The 18,858-nt window shown below is 39.5% G+C and overlaps 1 protein-coding gene across 3 annotated transcripts in view; it reads left to right on the top strand.

The window, feature by feature from the left end:
- The first annotated feature begins 304 nt into the window (after positions 1–304).
- Positions 305–18,858, top strand: part of TRPC6 (transient receptor potential cation channel subfamily C member 6) — a 108,236-nt gene continuing 89,682 nt past the window's right edge. For all 3 annotated transcript variants that reach the window (XM_032427916.1, XM_032427915.1, XM_032427918.1), the window contains exon 1: positions 305–506. In XM_032427916.1, coding sequence (XP_032283807.1) covers positions 337–506 — 170 coding nt within the window. In that variant the 5' untranslated portion in view covers positions 305–336. The remainder of the gene's footprint in view (positions 507–18,858) is intronic.

Here is an 18,858-nt window from a genome sequence, read left to right as displayed (position 1 = left end):
CCGCTGCGCCCGCCGCCCCGCCCGCACTCGCTCCGCCCCGGAGCCCCGGCCCCCTCCCCGCGGGGTCCCCTCGCCGGACGCGCTCGGGCCAGGTCCCCTGGTGACCCCCTGAGTGCTGACTTCTCCCCCGGCCGGCCTGGGAGCCGCTCGCAGAGCTCGGAACCGCGGACGTCCGCAACCCCCGCCTCAACTCGGTGCCCGGGGCGCGGGTCTGCGGGCGGCCAGTCGGACGGGGGTGGCGGGCCCCTGCGCGCGCCGTCTCTGCGCACCGGCCCGCCGGGCCAGCCGACGTGCCTGCCCCGAGAGCCGGCCCTCCGCCGGCCGGGCGCTCGCGCCATGAACCAGAGCCCGGTGTTCGCGCCCCGCAGGGGCGGCTCTCCCCGGCGGGCGGCCGGAGCCGGCGCGCGGCGCAACGAGAGCCAGGACTACCTGCTCTTGGACTCGGAGCCCGGAGACGACTGCTGCCCTCAGCCCCCGCGGCCGGCCTACGGCTACTACCCCTGCCTGTGAGTGCGGGCGCCGCGGGCGGGGGGTGCCGGCGGGAGGGGGGAGCCGGGGCCGCGCGCGTCCGGACACGCGTGTCCCTCCCTGGGCCGTGCGAGCCTGGGTTGGGCCCCGAGCGAGCGGAGGGGCGCGCGCGTCTAGGTTTTGTCCCTGGTGAGCACACACGGGTATGTTGGCTCGGGAGAGCGTGACCTCGGGGTACCGACTCCGCGAAGGAGGGGCAGGTGTCGGTCTCGAGCCCCAGCAGCTCCCCGTCCGCTCAGACCCCTTGGCACTGCGCCGAAGGCACGGGCTGGGCCGCGAGACTCGGGGTCTAAGGGAGAGAGGCTACCCGGCTCAGGGTCCCCGGCGCGCCCCGCGTCCGCGCGCGCTGCTGCCCCTGCCCTCGGCCGGGCGCGCTCGGGCCCTCCCGCTGCCAGACCCCGCACAAGTTCGCAGGTGTCAGTGGAGGGGCGAGCTTGCCCGGCACGCCCGGCCCCCAGGTCGCCGGGTTAGGTCGGGGACAGGGAAGCGCGGGAGGCTTTCCCACCCTGAGCGCCAGGCGTTCCCCGAGGGCGCCCAGGGGGTGCGGGGCGGGAGACTCGTCCGTTGTGGAGGCGAGGGGGTCGAGGGCGTTTGCGGGGAACCCAGAGCGACTACGGGATTTTATTTAAGAATCTGGAGGGGTTTTTCTGCGAGGGAGGTTGGGGGTTGGCGGAGGCGGGCAGGGGGTGGAATGAGTGAGAAGCCTTCCATCCCGCACACGCCGGGGAGCTCAGGGGCGGCTGGCGGACAGCCTCTCTGCCTCTTTGTCACTTCCCTCGATTGGGTAGTGTGGGTTCCTGACGTTCTTTCCGCACGCGGTTTCCCGAGGAAAGCAGATCTCAGCAGCAGTTCGGTAAGCAGCTCTAGAGTACGTGGTGGGGGTGCTGGGGACGCTCAGCTCCCCACTCCATCCCCCCTGCCGGCTCCTGCAAACCCTTGGTCAGGTCTGCCCAGCGTCAAGGACTGGTGTGTTCCCTTTCTCAGGAAGAGGCGAGCCCCAGGAAATGGTGCATCTAATTTTTTCCCAAGATAGAAAAAAGTTGGAACTGGTTCCATTCATCTTTGTGCTGTACAATTGGAAAGTATTTACTATTTTCTTTCTTTCTCAAAAATTAAGATATATATCACATACCATAGAGTTCATCCATTTACATTGTACATATCAGTAGTTAATATATCCACAGAGGTGTGAAAAAATCATCACTGTCTAATTCCATGACATTTTCATCATCCACAAAAGAATCTCGTACTTGACATTGAATTAGAAAATATTTCTATGTCTTATAGCACAGTGCTTCTCAAACCTTAATGGGCGGACGAATTACCCGGGAATCTTGTTAAAATGCAGATTCTGATGCAGCAGGGCCCAGGTGCAGCCCAAGAGTCTGTGTATCTAATGATCTCTGAGATGATGCTAGTCCACGGACCACACCCAGTGGAGCAAGGAGGTACATGCCAAGAACAACAGACGGGAAGAAAAACAAATCAATCCTGGATATTCTGAATACAGCTATTTTCAAACGTGCTTTGAGGGTATATGTTTAAAACATAAGTGAATTTTTTTTTTTTTTTGGCTTAGACTTGAGACCCGCTAAGCCTGAGGGTTAGGTATTTGATAATGTCACCTGCAGCTACTTAAGCAACTTTAAAAAGCTTTTTAACAATCAGGCTGTCCTGTAGAGAAAATTTAAAATTTTTTTCAACTGATCGTCCTATAATTTGTTACTGTGTCTGTGAGAAAAATAATTTTGATTTTAAAAACTTGTGTTTGTAAATTAGGAGTGAGAGAGACTAAGTGAAGTAATAATTCGAAATTGTCCTGTAAACTTTTCCCAGTGCTTTCTTCGAATGTGACCCACCGCCTTATTGATTTATCCACTTCTTAACATTACCTGCTCTCTAAAGAATAAGCATTCTCCTCTCTTACTTCAGGAATCTCAGACCATTCTAAATGTGTAGACCAGGACAGCAGAGAGATGACAGAAATATTTTAATGTGCTTCAGTTCATAATGAACACCCCTGTATCATGTCAAAGATACTATAATTGATTACAGGATGAACCATATTCCAGAATAAGAGTTTGTTTTGTCTAAATCTATTATTTCCATAAGATTCTGTAGTTAGTTTTCATTCTGCTTACTCTGGTGAGGTTTTTTATTTTTTCCAGTTGAATAATTAAGTACAGTCTTTAGACCAGTCAACAACAGTACTTCACACCTATGATGTACGAGATGGAACTGAAGAAAATCCCTTCCTTCTGGTAGAGTACAAAAAAGCCCTTCCTTACGCTTTTGACTTGTGATGTAAGCAATGTCATCTATTTTCCTAGAGTGGGAGGTGAATTACTTGTGGAAGTGGCACACTGGAGATGTGGACATCACCATTTTCTCAAATCATTGAGATTTTTCCCTTAGGAGATCACAAATTATTGCAAGTTGTCATTTCTGTGGGATAAATTCTGTAACTTTTGCTAAAAAATTCTGTTTCGTAGTTTTCGTATGTGGAAAGATTTTTATGTTGTTTATATCATGGGGCTTTTACTACTGAAAATTGTGGCAAATCTTCTTGAGAGCAGTTGCATATATTCAGGCCTTAATAGTGTTTAAGTGGTAACATTCGAAATAGTGTTTAGGAAAAAAAAGATTCCCTTTCTCTCTCTTTCCTACTTTTAGTCAGAAATCAGTTAAAACACTCTCTTTTGATCAGTTGGTGATGGTGATTAGCAAGAAATGGTCTAAGTCCTCCCCGGGTCCAGGAGGTATGTCAGAGAGTTACTTCACTTAGAAGTTAAAAGTTTGTCTCTAGTCTATTACTTTTGAACATGGGGAAGAATCCTGGATGTAAAAAATAATATGGAGGGTTTCTAACTACTCAAGATCTGAAATACAGTTCCATCAACCTTCTGCTTGGGAAGGACTAATTGATTAAGCTCTTGCAATGCGGTAGACTGAGATAATCTAAAAAAAAAATTATGGTTACAGATACCTCGTAAAACTGGATAAAATATTTAAAATGATTTCAAAACATTAACTAATTTTGCAATCAGTGAATCAGTGAAAAAGGGATTATTACCATGTGCCCGAAGCAAAGCAATTAAAAGTGAGTATAGCCTGTGTTGAACTGAGCTGTGGCTGCTTCGTGGGTTATGCATTTGCGTGAACACGGTGGTTGGAGTCGAACGTCTGCATGGGACAGATGACGCTAAGGCCTTGGTTCCAGATGAGCCATGGAGCTGGGACTAAGACATGCCTGCCCCCTGTGTAAGACCAGGACCTTTCCTTTAATGAAAAGTTAGGCTGGAAAAATACCACCAGCAATGAGTGAGAATAAGAAACCCAATTAGTAAGAGAAAAAGAAATCCTTGGCTAAGAATTGTATTCTTTGCTCCTGTGTCATGTGAGTTTTTGTTTTTGCACTTGTTTTTTACACCACTTTCTGACCTAGAAATCTTCATGTCAGAAAATACCCTTGGGGATCCTCGAAGAGTAAAGCACAAAGCCATCCCTAAGCGATAGTACCAATCATCTAGACTGCCAAGGATTTTCAAGGAAACAGCAAGCCCGCTGAAGAAATGCTCACTCTAATACATGACCGGACGCACAAGGAAATGATCAATCACGAATGAGAGTGAGCAGATGATATAATCCCTGGGGAGAGTCAGCAGAAGACACAACAGCAGTTTTTAAACTTAAACACTTGACATAATAGAACAACATGAAAGAGAATGTAAAATGGGCATGTATAAAATGTCGACAATATATAACAAATCAGACCCCAAGAAAATAAAAGACTAATTTTTTAAAGACAGAAAAATCTATAAATGAAAAATAAAATTTTGAAATAACTCAATGGGAGGGTTAAAATGCAGATTAATCATAGCATAATTGATGATAATACCCAGAGTGCATAGACATAAGTAAATGAAAAATATGAATATTATTGAGTTATGGAACAAGAAGATAGGAGCCCCAGAAGGAGAGAACACAGACAACAAGAGAGACACAATGTTTGAATAGATAATGGGTGATGATTTTCCAGAGATGGTGAATTCTCATGTTTATGAAGTACAACAATATTAGTGCAAACCAGAAAACTAAACTCCTTTAAACATATGTTGAAATTGCAGAACATTAAAGACAAGGGGAGATATTTAAAATGAACCAAGATACGAGTGACTTGAATAAGTTCTAAAATAAAAATATATACAATGGAAATGTACTCACAATGTATCTTGATACCTGTTACATAATGTGTAGCTTGTAAGCGCTGTGGTTTTTCTTTTACATAAAAGAAATTATTAATGTTTTATACAAAGTCGGTGTTCCATTGCTGATAGGATCTCTTTAAATATGAATATGGACAAAAAGGCATTTGTATGTCATACAGAGAGGACCTTAGTATCCATTACGACCTTTGAAAAAATAGTATCTATAACCATGAAGCAAAGACCTGGACTTTGATTAAGGGTTTGCAGTTTGGAAGCTGCTAGTAGTGGAAAAGCAAATGTAAAAACCACCTTTGCATTTGCTTCCCCTTTTTCATTTATGAATCAACATCTGCCCCAGTCTCTTGGATTTACGGTGGGTCTCTTCTTTGGAGGTCTGTTCTGCACGACAGAAACTACCCATTTTGTTTCCAAACCTCCCCTGGCTTGAAGTACTCAACATCTGCTGATAACAAATTATTATCATGAACACTTTTTTTAGGGGGTGATCTTTGCAGGTTGTGGAGTTACTGGTAGATGTGCTGAAAGGCCCATATTTGTAACAGAATGTTTATCTCTAGGAAGACATTGCATTTTTTTTTCTAGACAGTTATGTTCCTTGTGTTACAAGAAGTAACTTCATAAGGCAATTCATCTTCACCTCCTAGAGAGTAAATCATAAAGGGAAAACATTTTGAGTCCATTCTTATTTTTCTCCCTCTTTTATAAAATATGCTAAATATAATTGGATCCAGTTGGATGAAATTACCATTTCTGATTGCTCTTTGTTTAAGAATCTTCTGGGACTTTCAGTACAGGGAGAAGGGTTCATCTATACGCCAAATTTCAGTTAAACTTTGGCGTCTAAAATTGGTATGCTGTTCAAGACTCTTAAGCCTTTGGAATTGATTGAATCACATTTCTTACAGAAGGTCTGTTTGCAACAAGCATAGAGAAATGAATGTTACAGATTCCCAAACAACATAGATGATTGCAGCATAATTGTTCCCTACCTAATTCAGGTAACTCAGCCAGGACAAGGAGAAGTGATGTTAACTGAGCTACTTACCCTTTACTGGGAGTTTCTTGAAAATATTTATATATATTTGGGCGACTAACAGTTTTGAATACCTACCTTGTAGCCGGACCTTTTCTACCTGTCATTCAAATGTAGTTTGCTCTTCAGAGTGGCCACTGGGCTATTCGTAATGTCCAATTTATAAATGGCAATGCTGAAATTCAGCAGTGTTGGGGCAGTGACACAGCTAGCGAGTTCTTGGGCTGGGAGGTTGCACACAGTCCCTACTCAGCATCCCCCACAGCTGGATACGTGGCGGCACGTGCCCTTGGAGAGCACACGCATCATTTCTTCTCTGTCTTTTCATAGGGACTTGAGACAGCACAGGTTGGCTCTGATCTACTGAAGCAAGAGTGCTGTCCTGTGCTCATTATATCAAGTTATACTCGGGGTGAGTGGACAAGACAGGAAGGAAGGTTACGAAGAGCATAATCAGTATGCTTTGCCTCTACCTTCTCTTTCTACTGAAATCATCATCTCTGAGGATCGAGCTTTATATTCCACTTCGTCTTTCACTAATTTATTAATTTATTGATTGATTCATTTCTGTTGACCTTATTTGATCATGTGCAGCAATAATGGAAACGGTGGCTGGATTTGTTAGGGGCTTTAGCAGCTTCTATGTGGGAGACTCTTCTAAGTGCCTTGTAGGTATTAAGTGACTTCATACTCAACAAGCCTATGGGGTATGCACTTTTATAACCCCCATTTTACTGATAAGAAAGAGAAAGAATACCACAGCAGAGAGGTTAAGTGACTTGCTAAAGATTACACGCTTAGGACTTGACAGAAGGAAGGAAGACAGGAAGGAGTAGAAGACTTCACGTTATCGCTTAACCAGATGAACAGGGAAGCTAGGCTTTGAAAAACTGCCAGTCTTTTTCACCAAAGGAAAATTATGAATGTACCAAAGCTAACTAATCTGTAGATGACTTACTAATTTTACCAAACAATCCAGAAGGTGAGTAGGACTCCGCAGAGGTTACAAAAAAGGAAGCTTTCTTTTATTCTTCATTTCTGTCTGTCATGGGGATGAAGTCATTTCTGTGCAGTGATGTACCAGGTAGTGAAATGCAGATGTCATGGCGTGATCTGCATAGTTTTTAAAAGCATCTTACGTGGTAGTCATCTGGAAGTGTATATTGCCAGAAGAAATTACAGTGTGGATAGGCACGTTAAGACTCACTGTCTACTCAAGACATGTTTCATCTTTAAATTCCAGTAGCTCTGGTTTGTAGCACAAAACCCTCGCACAAAATTGAGAAGAGATCTCTTCGTGGGAATTACCAACAAAAGCATCTTGGGAGTTATAATAAGAATTAGAAGCGACATGTCTCTAAAGCTCTTTTTGAAATTCTTTTAGGCAGTTAAACTGTAACCAATAAAACTAGTTTTTATTGTTACTATGTTAAGTTCTTTTGGACAAGAATTTTGCAATGAATAGGTTGAGGGGTGGCGGGCAGTGGTGAGATGCACATCCCTCGGCACGGTGAGAATCCCAGGGGAAGGTTTTCTGCAGAACATCTTTTCTTGGAGGGACATTCAGGGCCAGACACTGTATTCCATTTTGCAGAATGCATTAATTTCTTTCAACAAATACTTATTTAACTCCTTTGATGTGCCAGGTGTCATATTTGGGAACCACAAACACCATGTTTCATTGAATCTAAAGTTCTATCAGTTGTGTAGCCTGCCCTGATGTTTTCTATGCGTTGAAAAGAGAAGCAAAAAAATCCTATCGATTAAACTATACTTTAGATTTTTGTTTTGTATCTACTGAAACAGCTCTTTATACTTAATTAGATAGAGATTTGGGTTGTATGTGACTTTTATGCACATATGAAAAAAGGAAATCTAAACAAAATAAACTTGGTTAAAGTATTCCCCAAGTTCCTTCACATCCAGAAATGGATTTTTCTGAGTCACTTTTCAACTCAGAATCTTCAATGCCCATGTTTTCCCACACGAACTTGTCCTCGGTGCCAAAAAGAACGATGGTGACACAGCATTTCCTTAAAGAACTCAAAGAGTCCATGATAGACCAAAAGCTGTTGGTGCTAGGCAATTAAAATGACTCTGCAATTATAGGGAGCTAGCCTGTTTTATTAACAGTTCCTAGTGTCCTGTGTGCTAGAGTTAGGGAAAATGAGAGAGAAGATGGGACAGGAAAGATTATAGGGCTAAGGACATCCTTTCTGGTCTGTCCAGAATTTACAGGCTTTGAACTTTATTCTCTAGCTGGTGTTAAAACACAGATAGGACTATGACAATCTTTTGCTTTATTTATATTATTTGATCCAGCAAACCTGTGTGGTAGTTTCTGTGATTTCCATCTGTAAATGAGGAAGCAGAGGTTTCAAAAACGTAAGGTAACTTCCCATTTTATGTTCGTCAAGCATCTGAACCAGAACTTGGGCTCATAGTTGACAGGTTATGTGAGCTCCTATTGGTGAGCTTGCTTGTTTGTTTTCGACCCTCCTTGTCTGTACTTCTTTCCCTCCGTGGGAATGGCACCTCCCTGAGGACAGGGACCTAGCCTGTAAACAGTGACTGGGGACTCATGAGATGTTTGTTGAATGAATGAATCGATGTTTCTTTTAGACAAAGTGATTTCAGTGGGTTGGCCTTATCTCTAAAGTTCTTTTCTCTCTGGGACTCACATGGTGTTGCTAGGTTCTGCTGCTAAAGTACCATGTTTTCCTCTTAGCTTTTTCAGAAACATTGCAATATTGGAGTTTTATGTTCCTGCAGTTCAGGTCATTTGATGAATTCTAAGAGCGTTGTGGTATACGCTTGAGCCCTAAAATAGTGCTTGTTAAATATTTTTAATAATCCTACAAACAAAAAATATTAATATAAATGATTTCTTTCTTTTTTTTTTTTACATTGTTTTGACAAAACACCCAGGGGGATTTGTCTTTTTTGTTTTTACTAAAATGGTGAGAGGAAAGTTACTTGAATTTTTATATAAGTTAAATGGAAACAATTTTATAAAACTGAACTTCCCAAGACCAAAACTCTTTATATCTAGGAAAGTCTTAAGTACTTGAATGAAGTAATCTAAGTTAAAATCAAGAAAATGAGAAAGTCATGGTTAAGTGAAAATGGTCTGAAAGTTGCGTATTATTGATAATATATTGATAACTTTGATTTGGACTGAGTCATGCCTGGGCAAACCTTCAGAAGTCAGAGTCATCTAGTTGATTTTCATTACAATCTGTCTTCTAAAGATTGGATCAATTATTTTCAAATTGTTTTACAATCCCCCTTACACCCAGAGGGGCTTAGCAGCTATCTTCACCCCCTTCTCTTGCAAGAGTCAGAGACACTCTCACTAGAACATTATAGTGAGAGGTATTTACTAAAGGAAGGGTGTTGCACATTATGTGATGTAAACACAGAGAATATATTAGCAGCCTCTTGTTTAAACATATGTACCAGAGGATGAGGACCTGGTTTGCAAATCTGGCTATATATCAGAATCCCCTGGATTGTTTTTTAAAAATATAGAGTCCCGAAGAATTATGAAAGTCCAACTAAATCAGAATTACTAGGAGGATTGCCTAGGAATAACGTTAAAAAAATTCCCCAGAATTTTGGAATTCTATTGTTTCAGGTACTTTAGATTCACTATGAAAACCAGAGTTAGGAACTAAACCTAATTTAAATCAAGAAAACCATTACTATGTATTTATCCAAGAACAAAGCTATGAGATTTAAACATTCATTTTTCTACCTAGGATCCAATGATCAGATATTATCAGATAAGTCGGGAAATATTATATTTTAATTCAGTAAGTTCTCATCAAATACTACTATATACCAGGTACTATTGATATATTTTAGGAGAATAAATGATGTGTCTATATGTTATGCTTGATACAATGTCAGGAAAGTAATGTAGTGTTTTATGAAAAAGAATGAGAAAAATGATCTTCCTAGTTTATTTCATAAATAAAAGTATGATGCAGTAATTTTAGATTTAAACTAGAGGACAAAAGAATTTTATTTCTATCTTCTTGACCTTCTTCCTGATTTGGATTATCTGTAATTTCAGAAAATATGGAGTAGTTTGTTCTTTAGATCACCCAAGATTTTATGGGATAAAATTTCCCAAAGGGTAAAAATTTTCTTATTAAATAAGCTTATTATCACTTAGCTGGATTTCTTTTTCTGAATATTATGAGGTTTTGAAGACTTTTTTGAAATTCTGCCTCCAGTGATGTAGTAGAATAGATTATCTTGGCAGTCATCCTATTACAAAATGACTAGATTCTGCATAATACAATTTGTGTTTCTGTGCTTGCAGGAAGTGAGGAGAGTAAGCCCCCAGCCTCTGTCTTTGCACATACACAGGACCGAGGCTAGCGGAGCCACAGAGCAGTGAGCTCTCATGAAAGGCAGGATTCTTGAAATCAGGTTCAGGAGACCGCCTTGGACCTGAGACTCTTCAATTATCACTGGTCCCCTAGGTTCTCTACAAATTGGTGATCCTTGGTTGTGAGTGGGTATTTATTTAATTCATCTTACAGAAGAAAATAGCCATCATAAGTGGGAGTCAGCAGAAACCACATATGAGCTATAAATCCCCCAAAGAATTTGTATAAGGATTAATGATAAGAATAGAAAATGACTCTGTATGAATTACGTCAAGAAATAAAGATGGAATCCTACAAGTGAACAAGCAAAAGAAATTGTCCAAGATGAGCAAGCATGTTGAAAAAAAACCCAACAAAAACAATACAACTTTCATAAATTAAAAAATATGTGTTGTTGGAGATAAAAAGATCAATGGATGAAAGTGTGGAAGACCGTGTCCGTCCTGAAGGAGAGTTGCTTGTATGGGAGAGAAGTGACCTGTGCCCTAGAAGGTAGGAAACCAAGAAGCCTCTCAGAATGCAGAAGGAGAGTGTAATCTGTAAGAGAGGCTAGCAGATGGCGAGGCTGGATTGGAGAGACATTCCATATATTCCAACCCCTTCCACAAGGAACACAGAGAATAGATGAGGAAATTGCTGACAAATACTGGCGGCATCTTCTGAACTGATTAGAGATGGAGGCACAGTGAAGCTACAGCATGTCTGTGACGATAGGTACGGAGAGGTCCACACACAGGGGTGAGGCGCTGGAGCCAGATTCGGACAGACTCCTTGAAAATGCTCTTGTAAACAGTGAGATAGTATTTGACCACATGCTGCTAGTCCTGGAAAAAAAGTATCAAAATTCAACATTCAATGTACGGTTTCTACTGAATGTGTATCGTTTTCGCACTGTCATAAAGTCCAACAAGTGTACGCAGAGCCATCATCAGTCAGGGACAGTCTGTACTAGACTGGAAAATTTCCCTAGGAGGGTGGTCTGAGGTAGCAAAGGAGTGGGAGCAATATGGGATACATACATAGATAACCTTAAGTAACCATTCTCCTATAACAGTAATTCTAATCTGTGGGTTTAAAGGACAGAACTAAAATGCTCAACAGTATCATGTAAGCTGGGAGGGAGTTATCAGACTTAAAATTCTGAGTGATGTTGCTTGGGAGGGGTGATGCTGTAACTCTATGCTGTAAATTTTCAAAGGCAACCTGTACAAGAATATATAAGCCTAGAAACAGAGTGTAGAACTCTACCAACCAGTGGAGGGAAAATAGAAAGAGGAAAATAGACAAAGAACTGGGGAAAAAGAAGCCTAGAAAAGGAAGCAGGGTAAATTCAAAGCAAAAAATAAGATGGTAAAAACAAGTCCCTATGTATCAGTTAAGATAATAAATTTAACTGACAAAATTCACCAAGGGGGGAAATAACAGATTTATAAAATAGATTTTTCTTAATCCAGCTATTTTTCATTTAATTGTGAGACATATCCAAAATGTAAGGAAATGGAAAAACTGGGCATCAAGAGAGGAAAAAAGATATATCTGGCAAACACAAAGAGAAATATGGGTAGGTACACTAAATTGGAAGAAAAAAAATGCTTTAAAGGAAAAGCCATTAGTAGGGAGATAGAGGACCACTACAAAATTATGATGTTGAGCATCTTTTCATGTGCCTGTTGGTCATCTGGATGTCTTCTTTGGAGAAATAGCTGTTCATGTCTTCTACCCATTTTCTAATTGGATTATGTGGTTTTTGGAGGTTGAGTTTTGTAAGTTTTTTATTATTTTGGATACTAACCTTTTATAGGGTGTGTCATTTGCAAATATCTTCTCTCATTCAGTAGGCTGCCTTTCAGTTTTGTTGATTGTTTCCTTTGCTGTGCAGAAGCTTTTTATTTTGACGTAGTCTCAATAGCTCATTTTTGCTTTTGTTTTCCTTGCCTTAGGAGACATATCTAGAAAAAAATTGCTATGGCCGATGTCAGAGAGATTACTGCTTGTGTTTTCTTCTAGGATTTAATGGTTTCATGTCTCACATTTAGGTCTTCAATCCATTTTGATTTTATTTTGTGTATGGTGTGAGAAAGTGGTCCTGTTCCATTCTTTTTCATGTAGCTGTCCAGTTTTCCCAACACCATTTGTTGAAGAGACTATCTTTTCCCCATTGGATATTCTTTCCTGCTTTGTTGAAGATTAGTTGACCATATAGTTGTGGTTTTATTTTTGGGTTTTCTATTCCATTCTATTGATCTGTGTGTCTATTTTTGTGCCAGTACCATACTGTTTTGGTTACTACAGCTTTGTAATATAACTTGAAGTCTGGTGTTGTGATGCCTCCAGCTTTGCTTTTCTTTTTCATGATTGCTTTGGCTATTCATGGTCTTTTGTGGTTCCATACAAATGGTAGAATTGTTTATTTTAGTTCTGTGAAAACTACTTTGGTATTTTGATAGGGATTGCATTAATGTAGAATGCTTTGGGTAATATAGACATTTTAACAATATTTGTTCTTCCAATACATGAGCATGGAATGTCTTTTCACTTTTTTGTGTCATCTTCAAATTCCTCCATCAGTGTTATATATGTTTCAGAGTACTGGTCTTTCACCTCTTTGGTTAGGTTTATTCCTAGGTATCTTATTGTTTTTGGTGCAACTGTGCAACTGTAAATGGGATTGTTTTTGTAATTTCTCCTTCTGCTGCTTCATTATTGGTGTATAGAAACGAAACAGATTTCTGTACACTGATTTTTGTATCCTGCAACCTTACTGAATTCATTTATCAGTTCCAGCAGGATTTTGGTGGAGTCTTTAGGGTTCTAGGATCATGTCTTCTGTAAATAGTGATATTTTGACTTCTTCCTTACTGATCTGGATGCCTTTGATTTTTTGTTGTTGTTGTCTGATTGCTGTGGCTAGGACTTTCAGTACTCTTTTGAATAAGAGTGGTGAGAGTGGACATCTCTGTCTCCTTCCTGACCTTGGGGGGAAAAGCTCTTAGTTTTTCACCATGGAGGATGATGTCAGTGGTGGGTTTTTCATAGATGGCCCTTTATTATGTTGAGGTATGTTCCCTCTAAGCTTACTTTATTGAGGGTTTTTTTAATCATGAATGGATGTTGTACTTTGTCAAATGTGTTTTCTGCATCTATTGAAATGATTTTATGGTTCTTATCCTTTGTCTTATTGATATGATGTACCACAGTGATTGATTTGTGAATATTGAACCACACTTGCATCCCAGGAATAAATCCCACTTGATCGTGGTGAATGATGTTTTTAATGTATTGTTGAATTCGGTTTGCTATTATTTTGTTGAGAATTTTTGCATCTGTGTTCATCAGGGATATTGGCCTGTAGTTCTCTTTTTTAGTGGGGTCTTTGTCTGGTTTGGTATCAGGGTAATGCTGGCCTCATAGAATGAATTTGGAAGTTTTCCTTCCTTTTCTATGCTTTGGAATAATTTTGGAATGGTTTGAGAAGAATAGGTATTAACTCTTCTTTAAATGTTTAAATTTGCCTGTGAAAACATTTGGCTCTGGACTTTTTTCTTGATAAGACTGGATAGAGGGTTATCAATTTTATTGATTTTTTTGAAGAACCAGTTCCTGGTTTCATTTATCTGTTCTATTGGTTTTTTTAGTTTCTCTATCATTTATTTCTGCTCTAATCTTCATTATTTTCCTCCTTCTGCTGGCTTTATTTGTTGTTCTTTTTCTAGCTCCTATAGGTGTAAGCTTAGGTTGTTTGAGATTTTTCTTGCTTCTTTTTTTTTTTTTTTTTAAAGATTTTATTTATTTGACAGAGAGAGACACAGCGAGAGAGGGAACACAAGCGGGGGGAGTGGGAGAGGGAGAAGCAGGCTTCCCGCGGAGCAGGGAGCCCAATGCGGGGCTCGATCCCAGGACCCTGGGATCATGACCTGAGCTGAAGGCAGGCGCTTAATGACTGAGCCACCCAGGTGCCCAAGATTTTTCTTGCTTCTTGAGTTAGATTTATATTGCTATAAACTTCCGTCTTTGAACTGCTTTTGCTGCATCCCAAAGGTTTTAGACTGTCATGTTTTGATTTTCATTTGTTCCCATGTAATTTTTTATTTCTTCTTTTATTTCCTTGCCAACCCATTCATTGTTTAGTAGCATGTTATATATTCTCGATGTGTTTGTGGTCTTTCCAGATTTTTTTCTTGTGGTTGACATCTAGTTTCATATCATTGTGGTCAGAAAAGATGCATGGAATGACTTCAATCTTCTTGAATTTGTTGAGGCTTGTTTTGTGAGCTAATATGTGATCTAGTCTGGAAAATGTTCCATGTGCACTTGAAAAAGATGTGTATTTTGCTGTTTTAGGATGGAATGTTGTGAACATATCTGTTAAATCCATCTGGTTCAGTGTGTCATTCAAAGCCATTGTTTTCTTGTTGATTTTCTGTTTAGATGATCTGTCTATTGCTGTGGGGGGAGGGTATCAAAGTCCCCTATTATTATTGTATTACTATCAAGTAGTTCCTTTATGTTTGTTACTGTTTTATGTATTTGGGTGTTCCTATGTTGAGTGCATAAATATTTACAATTGTTACATCTTCTTGATGGATTGTCCCCTTTATTATCATATAGTGTCCATCCTTGTCTCCTATGACAGTCTTTGTTTTAAAGTCTATTTTGTCCAATATAAGTATAGCTATTCTGGCTTTCTTTTGACTTTCATTTGCATGATAGATGTTTCTCCATCCCCTCACTTTCAACCTGTAGGTATCTTTAGGTCTGAAATGAGTCTCTTATAGGCAGCACATAGATGGGTCTTGTCTTCTTATCCATTCTGTCACCCTGTGTCTTTTGATTGGAGAATTTAGTACATCTACATTCAAAGTAATTATTGATAGATATGTATTTATTGTCATTTTATTATTTGTTTTGTGGTTGTTTCTGGAGATTTTCTTTGATCCTTTCTTGTCTTTCTCTCTTTCGTGATTTACTGATTTTCTTTAGTGATAGATTTGGATTCCTTTCTCTTATTTATTGTGTGTTTATTAGTGGTTTTTGATGTGTGGTTACCATTAAGTTTGCATAGAACCTGTTCTTCATATAGCAGTCTGTATTAACTTGATGGTGGCTTAAGTTTGAACCCATTCTTTACTCTTCTCCTCCCCACATTTTAGGTATATGTTGTTATATTTCATTTCCTTTCATTTTGTGAGTCCCTTGACTGATTTCTTACAGAAATGTTCACTTTTACTCCCTATGTGTTTCCTAACTTTATACTTTCACTTTTGGTCTTTCCTTTCCACTCAGAGTCCCCTTTATTATTTCTTGTAGGGCTGGTTTATGATCATGAACTCCTTTAGTTTTTGTTTGTCTGAGAAACTCTTTATCTTCTATTCTGAATGACAGCCTTGCTGGATGGAATATTCTTGGTTGCAGACATTTCCCTTTCAGCACATTGAATATATCATGGCTTTTCCTTCTGTCTTGGAAAGCTTCTGCTGAAAAATCTGCTGATAGCATTATGGGTTTTCCCTTATAAATTACTGTCTTCCTTTGTCTTGCTGCTTTAAAATTTTTTTCTTTATCACTGTATTTTGCCAATTTAATCACAATATGTCTTGGTGTAGATCTGCTTTTGTTGATTTTGATGGGAGTTCTTTCTGCCTCCTGCATCTGAACATCTGTTTCCTTCCCAGATTAGGGAAGTTTTTAGCTATTATTCAAATAATTTTCTGCCCTCTTTTCTCTCTTCTTCTTCTGGGACTCCTGTAATATGAATCTTACTACATTTGATGGAATCACTGAGTTCCCTAAGTCTATTCTAATTTTGTGTAATTCTTTTTCTCTCTTTTGTTCAGCTTCATTACTTTCCATTACTCTGTCTTCTAGGTCATTAACTTGTTCCTCTGCTTCTTCCAGCCTGCTGTTCATTTCATCATGCGTGTTTCTCTTTTCATTTTTTGAGCGCTTTGTCTCTGCTATGTTATTCCTTATCTCTGTGTTATGGGTCTCACTCATGCCTTCTAATCTTTTCTCAAGTCCAGTGAGTACCCTTATGATTATTACTTTAAATTCTCTATCAGGCATATTATTCATATCTATTTCACTTAGATCTCTGGCCGTGACCTGTCCTATTCATTCATTTGGAACAAACTTCTGTGTTTCCTCTCTGGAAGACTGGCAAGTTGATTCTGAGGTTTATTACCACTACACTCTAACTAGCTGAGCTAACTGGCCAGCCTTGATTCTGGGATTTACACAGATGTGCAGACAACCAAATTATAGTCAGTACACTTGTGAAGAAGAATCATCTGGAGGGACTTGTCTTACCAAATATCAGAATACATTATAAGGTTATAAAATTAATTAAGCCAGTGTGATATTGCTGTAATAGACTAATTGAATCAAATTTATAAGAAAGAGGTGGCTGGGCAAATCAGTGAGGAAAAAAACATTTTTTATTAAATGGTGTTAAGGAAATTGTATATCCATATGGGCAAAAAACCCAGATATTGGATCTCTACCTCACATCCTACACAAAAATCCATTACAGATGAATTTTAAGGGGCAAAACATCTATGGTTTCTTTAAAATTTTTAATGACTTTGGGGTAGGAAAGGATTCTTATGACACACAAAAATCACAAAGCATAAATTATAAAATTGACAAATTTAATTCATAAAAATTAAGAAACTCTGTTTATCAAAATGTATCATAACAAGAAAGGAAGGACAGACTACAGACTGGAAAAAGAAACTGACCACTTATCAAATACTGAAAATTTATAAATTCCCTAAAAGATGGGCAAAGATACATAGCTTTCTCACAGCAGCAGAAACACAAATGACCAACAATCATCCTCAGTCTTATCAGTAATCTGGAAAACAAAACAGTCACAAAGATATATCATTTGAAATCCACTAAATTGGCAAAAACCTAAATGAGCTTGATACTATCAAATATCTAGAATGATATTGATCACTGAAGCCCTGTACCCTGCTGCTGGGAATATATACCAAAGGAGCAGTCTTGTTAGAAAAAAATTGGGTAAAACTTGGTAAAGGTGATGATGAGAATACCTTAAAACTGGACACTTTTACTCTCCTAAAGCAGTGGTCTTGATGATATTCACATTGGTTTTTCTAAAAGAATGTTAAAAAATATATGCTACTGCACATCTTTAAGGTACCATCTGAAATTTTTCATTATAGGGTTAAATAGTTGCAAAGGATGTAATTGCCAATATATTGCGGAAATCAACATTTGTAAATAGGATGGATCCAGTGCTTTTAAAATGTACCTCATTAAAGCTAAATGCTAGCAATGTAAGATTCATAACCATTAATTTAAAAATACACAAGTTCTTCTTTAACATATTTACTTTCTTCCTTTTACTTGAAATTGTGTTTTCAAATAACTGTCACACATAATATGTCACACATATTTTTTTCTTAAAGGCTTTTTATTGGTGACCTTATAAAAGTTTTCTGAAGCAAGAAAAAACCTATATAAAATTTTAAAATTAAAAGTTTCTTCTGAATTTTTAATTAATAATTACAACAATAACAACTAATCCATAGAGCATTTCCTACGTGCCATGTACAATTGTAATTACTGTACATATATTAACTTATTTTATGCTCACAGTGTTCTTAAACAGAACTTGTTCTTGTCTGCAGTTTACACTTGAGGAGTTTGAGGCACAGGGAGATTAAGTAGCTTTCTCGAGTTTTCACAACTAATAGTGGGTTCAGGATTAGATCCTAGACATTTTAGCTCCAGATTTCAGATTTTTTTTTTTAATCAAAACCTCACACACTTTGCTCAGTAATACTTTATTTTTTTTGTTAGTATACTAATGATCAGAAATGTATCCTTTAAAAAGGTGGACAGGGCAGCTTTGGGTGCCCTGATTAAAGGAGGCTTCGTTTGAACTCTGGGACATTTGTTTCATGTTTAAGGCTGTGCTAGGCTGCATGAGGGCTCTGCTTCCCTCTGTGAAGAGGAAGGAGATTGAATGGAGGTGGGAGGGGAGAATCAGTGTGACAAATGGACTGATGGACTGCAGATGTGTTCTAAGGGAAATCTAGGGGAGGTTTTAGGAAAGTGCATGTGGATATGGATAATTTGAAAATAGATTTTAGTAAAACTCTTCCAGTGTTTGTACCTGTTGCAAAGTCATTGAGTGCTCCAAGGGTGTGGGTCCTTCAAGTTAAAGACAGCTGCCCTAGAGCCTGACTTCCCCGAGTATGAGCCCAGGATCACTGGGGAACTTTCTAGATATCCAGAATGACTGCATCAGAAACTCTGAGGGTGGAGTCCAGCCACGTGCACACGTGTATGTGTGTGTGTATGTGTGTGTATGTAAATGCACAGCCTGACTTTGGACCATGGTTTTCATGCTATAAGTTCGCCACAGTTCTCAGATGCTACTTTGGTCTGTCATTGCTATATTTCACCGAATTGAAGGCATCATCATTGTAAGATAAAATCCAATTTTAAAGATTTTAAAATGCAAAAAAATGGGGTAGCTTTCGATTGAATAAATATGGTCTTGCCTTGCCTACGAGATTGGTCCTCCTGGTGGCGAGCTTCTGGCTTCCTCCCTCTGTGTTCTCTTACCGTTCAAGTGTTCCACTTAGCCAGTGCTGAAGGGTAAGAGGAGTTGTTGAGCAGGTGCTTGCTGAGTGCA

This window comes from Phoca vitulina, unplaced genomic scaffold, assembly GCF_004348235.1.
Source record: "Phoca vitulina isolate PV1807 unplaced genomic scaffold, GSC_HSeal_1.0 scaffold38, whole genome shotgun sequence".
NCBI lineage: Eukaryota > Metazoa > Chordata > Mammalia > Carnivora > Phocidae > Phoca > Phoca vitulina.
Note: the sequence above shows the minus strand (reverse complement) of the source record. Positions and strands in the feature narration are given on the sequence as shown.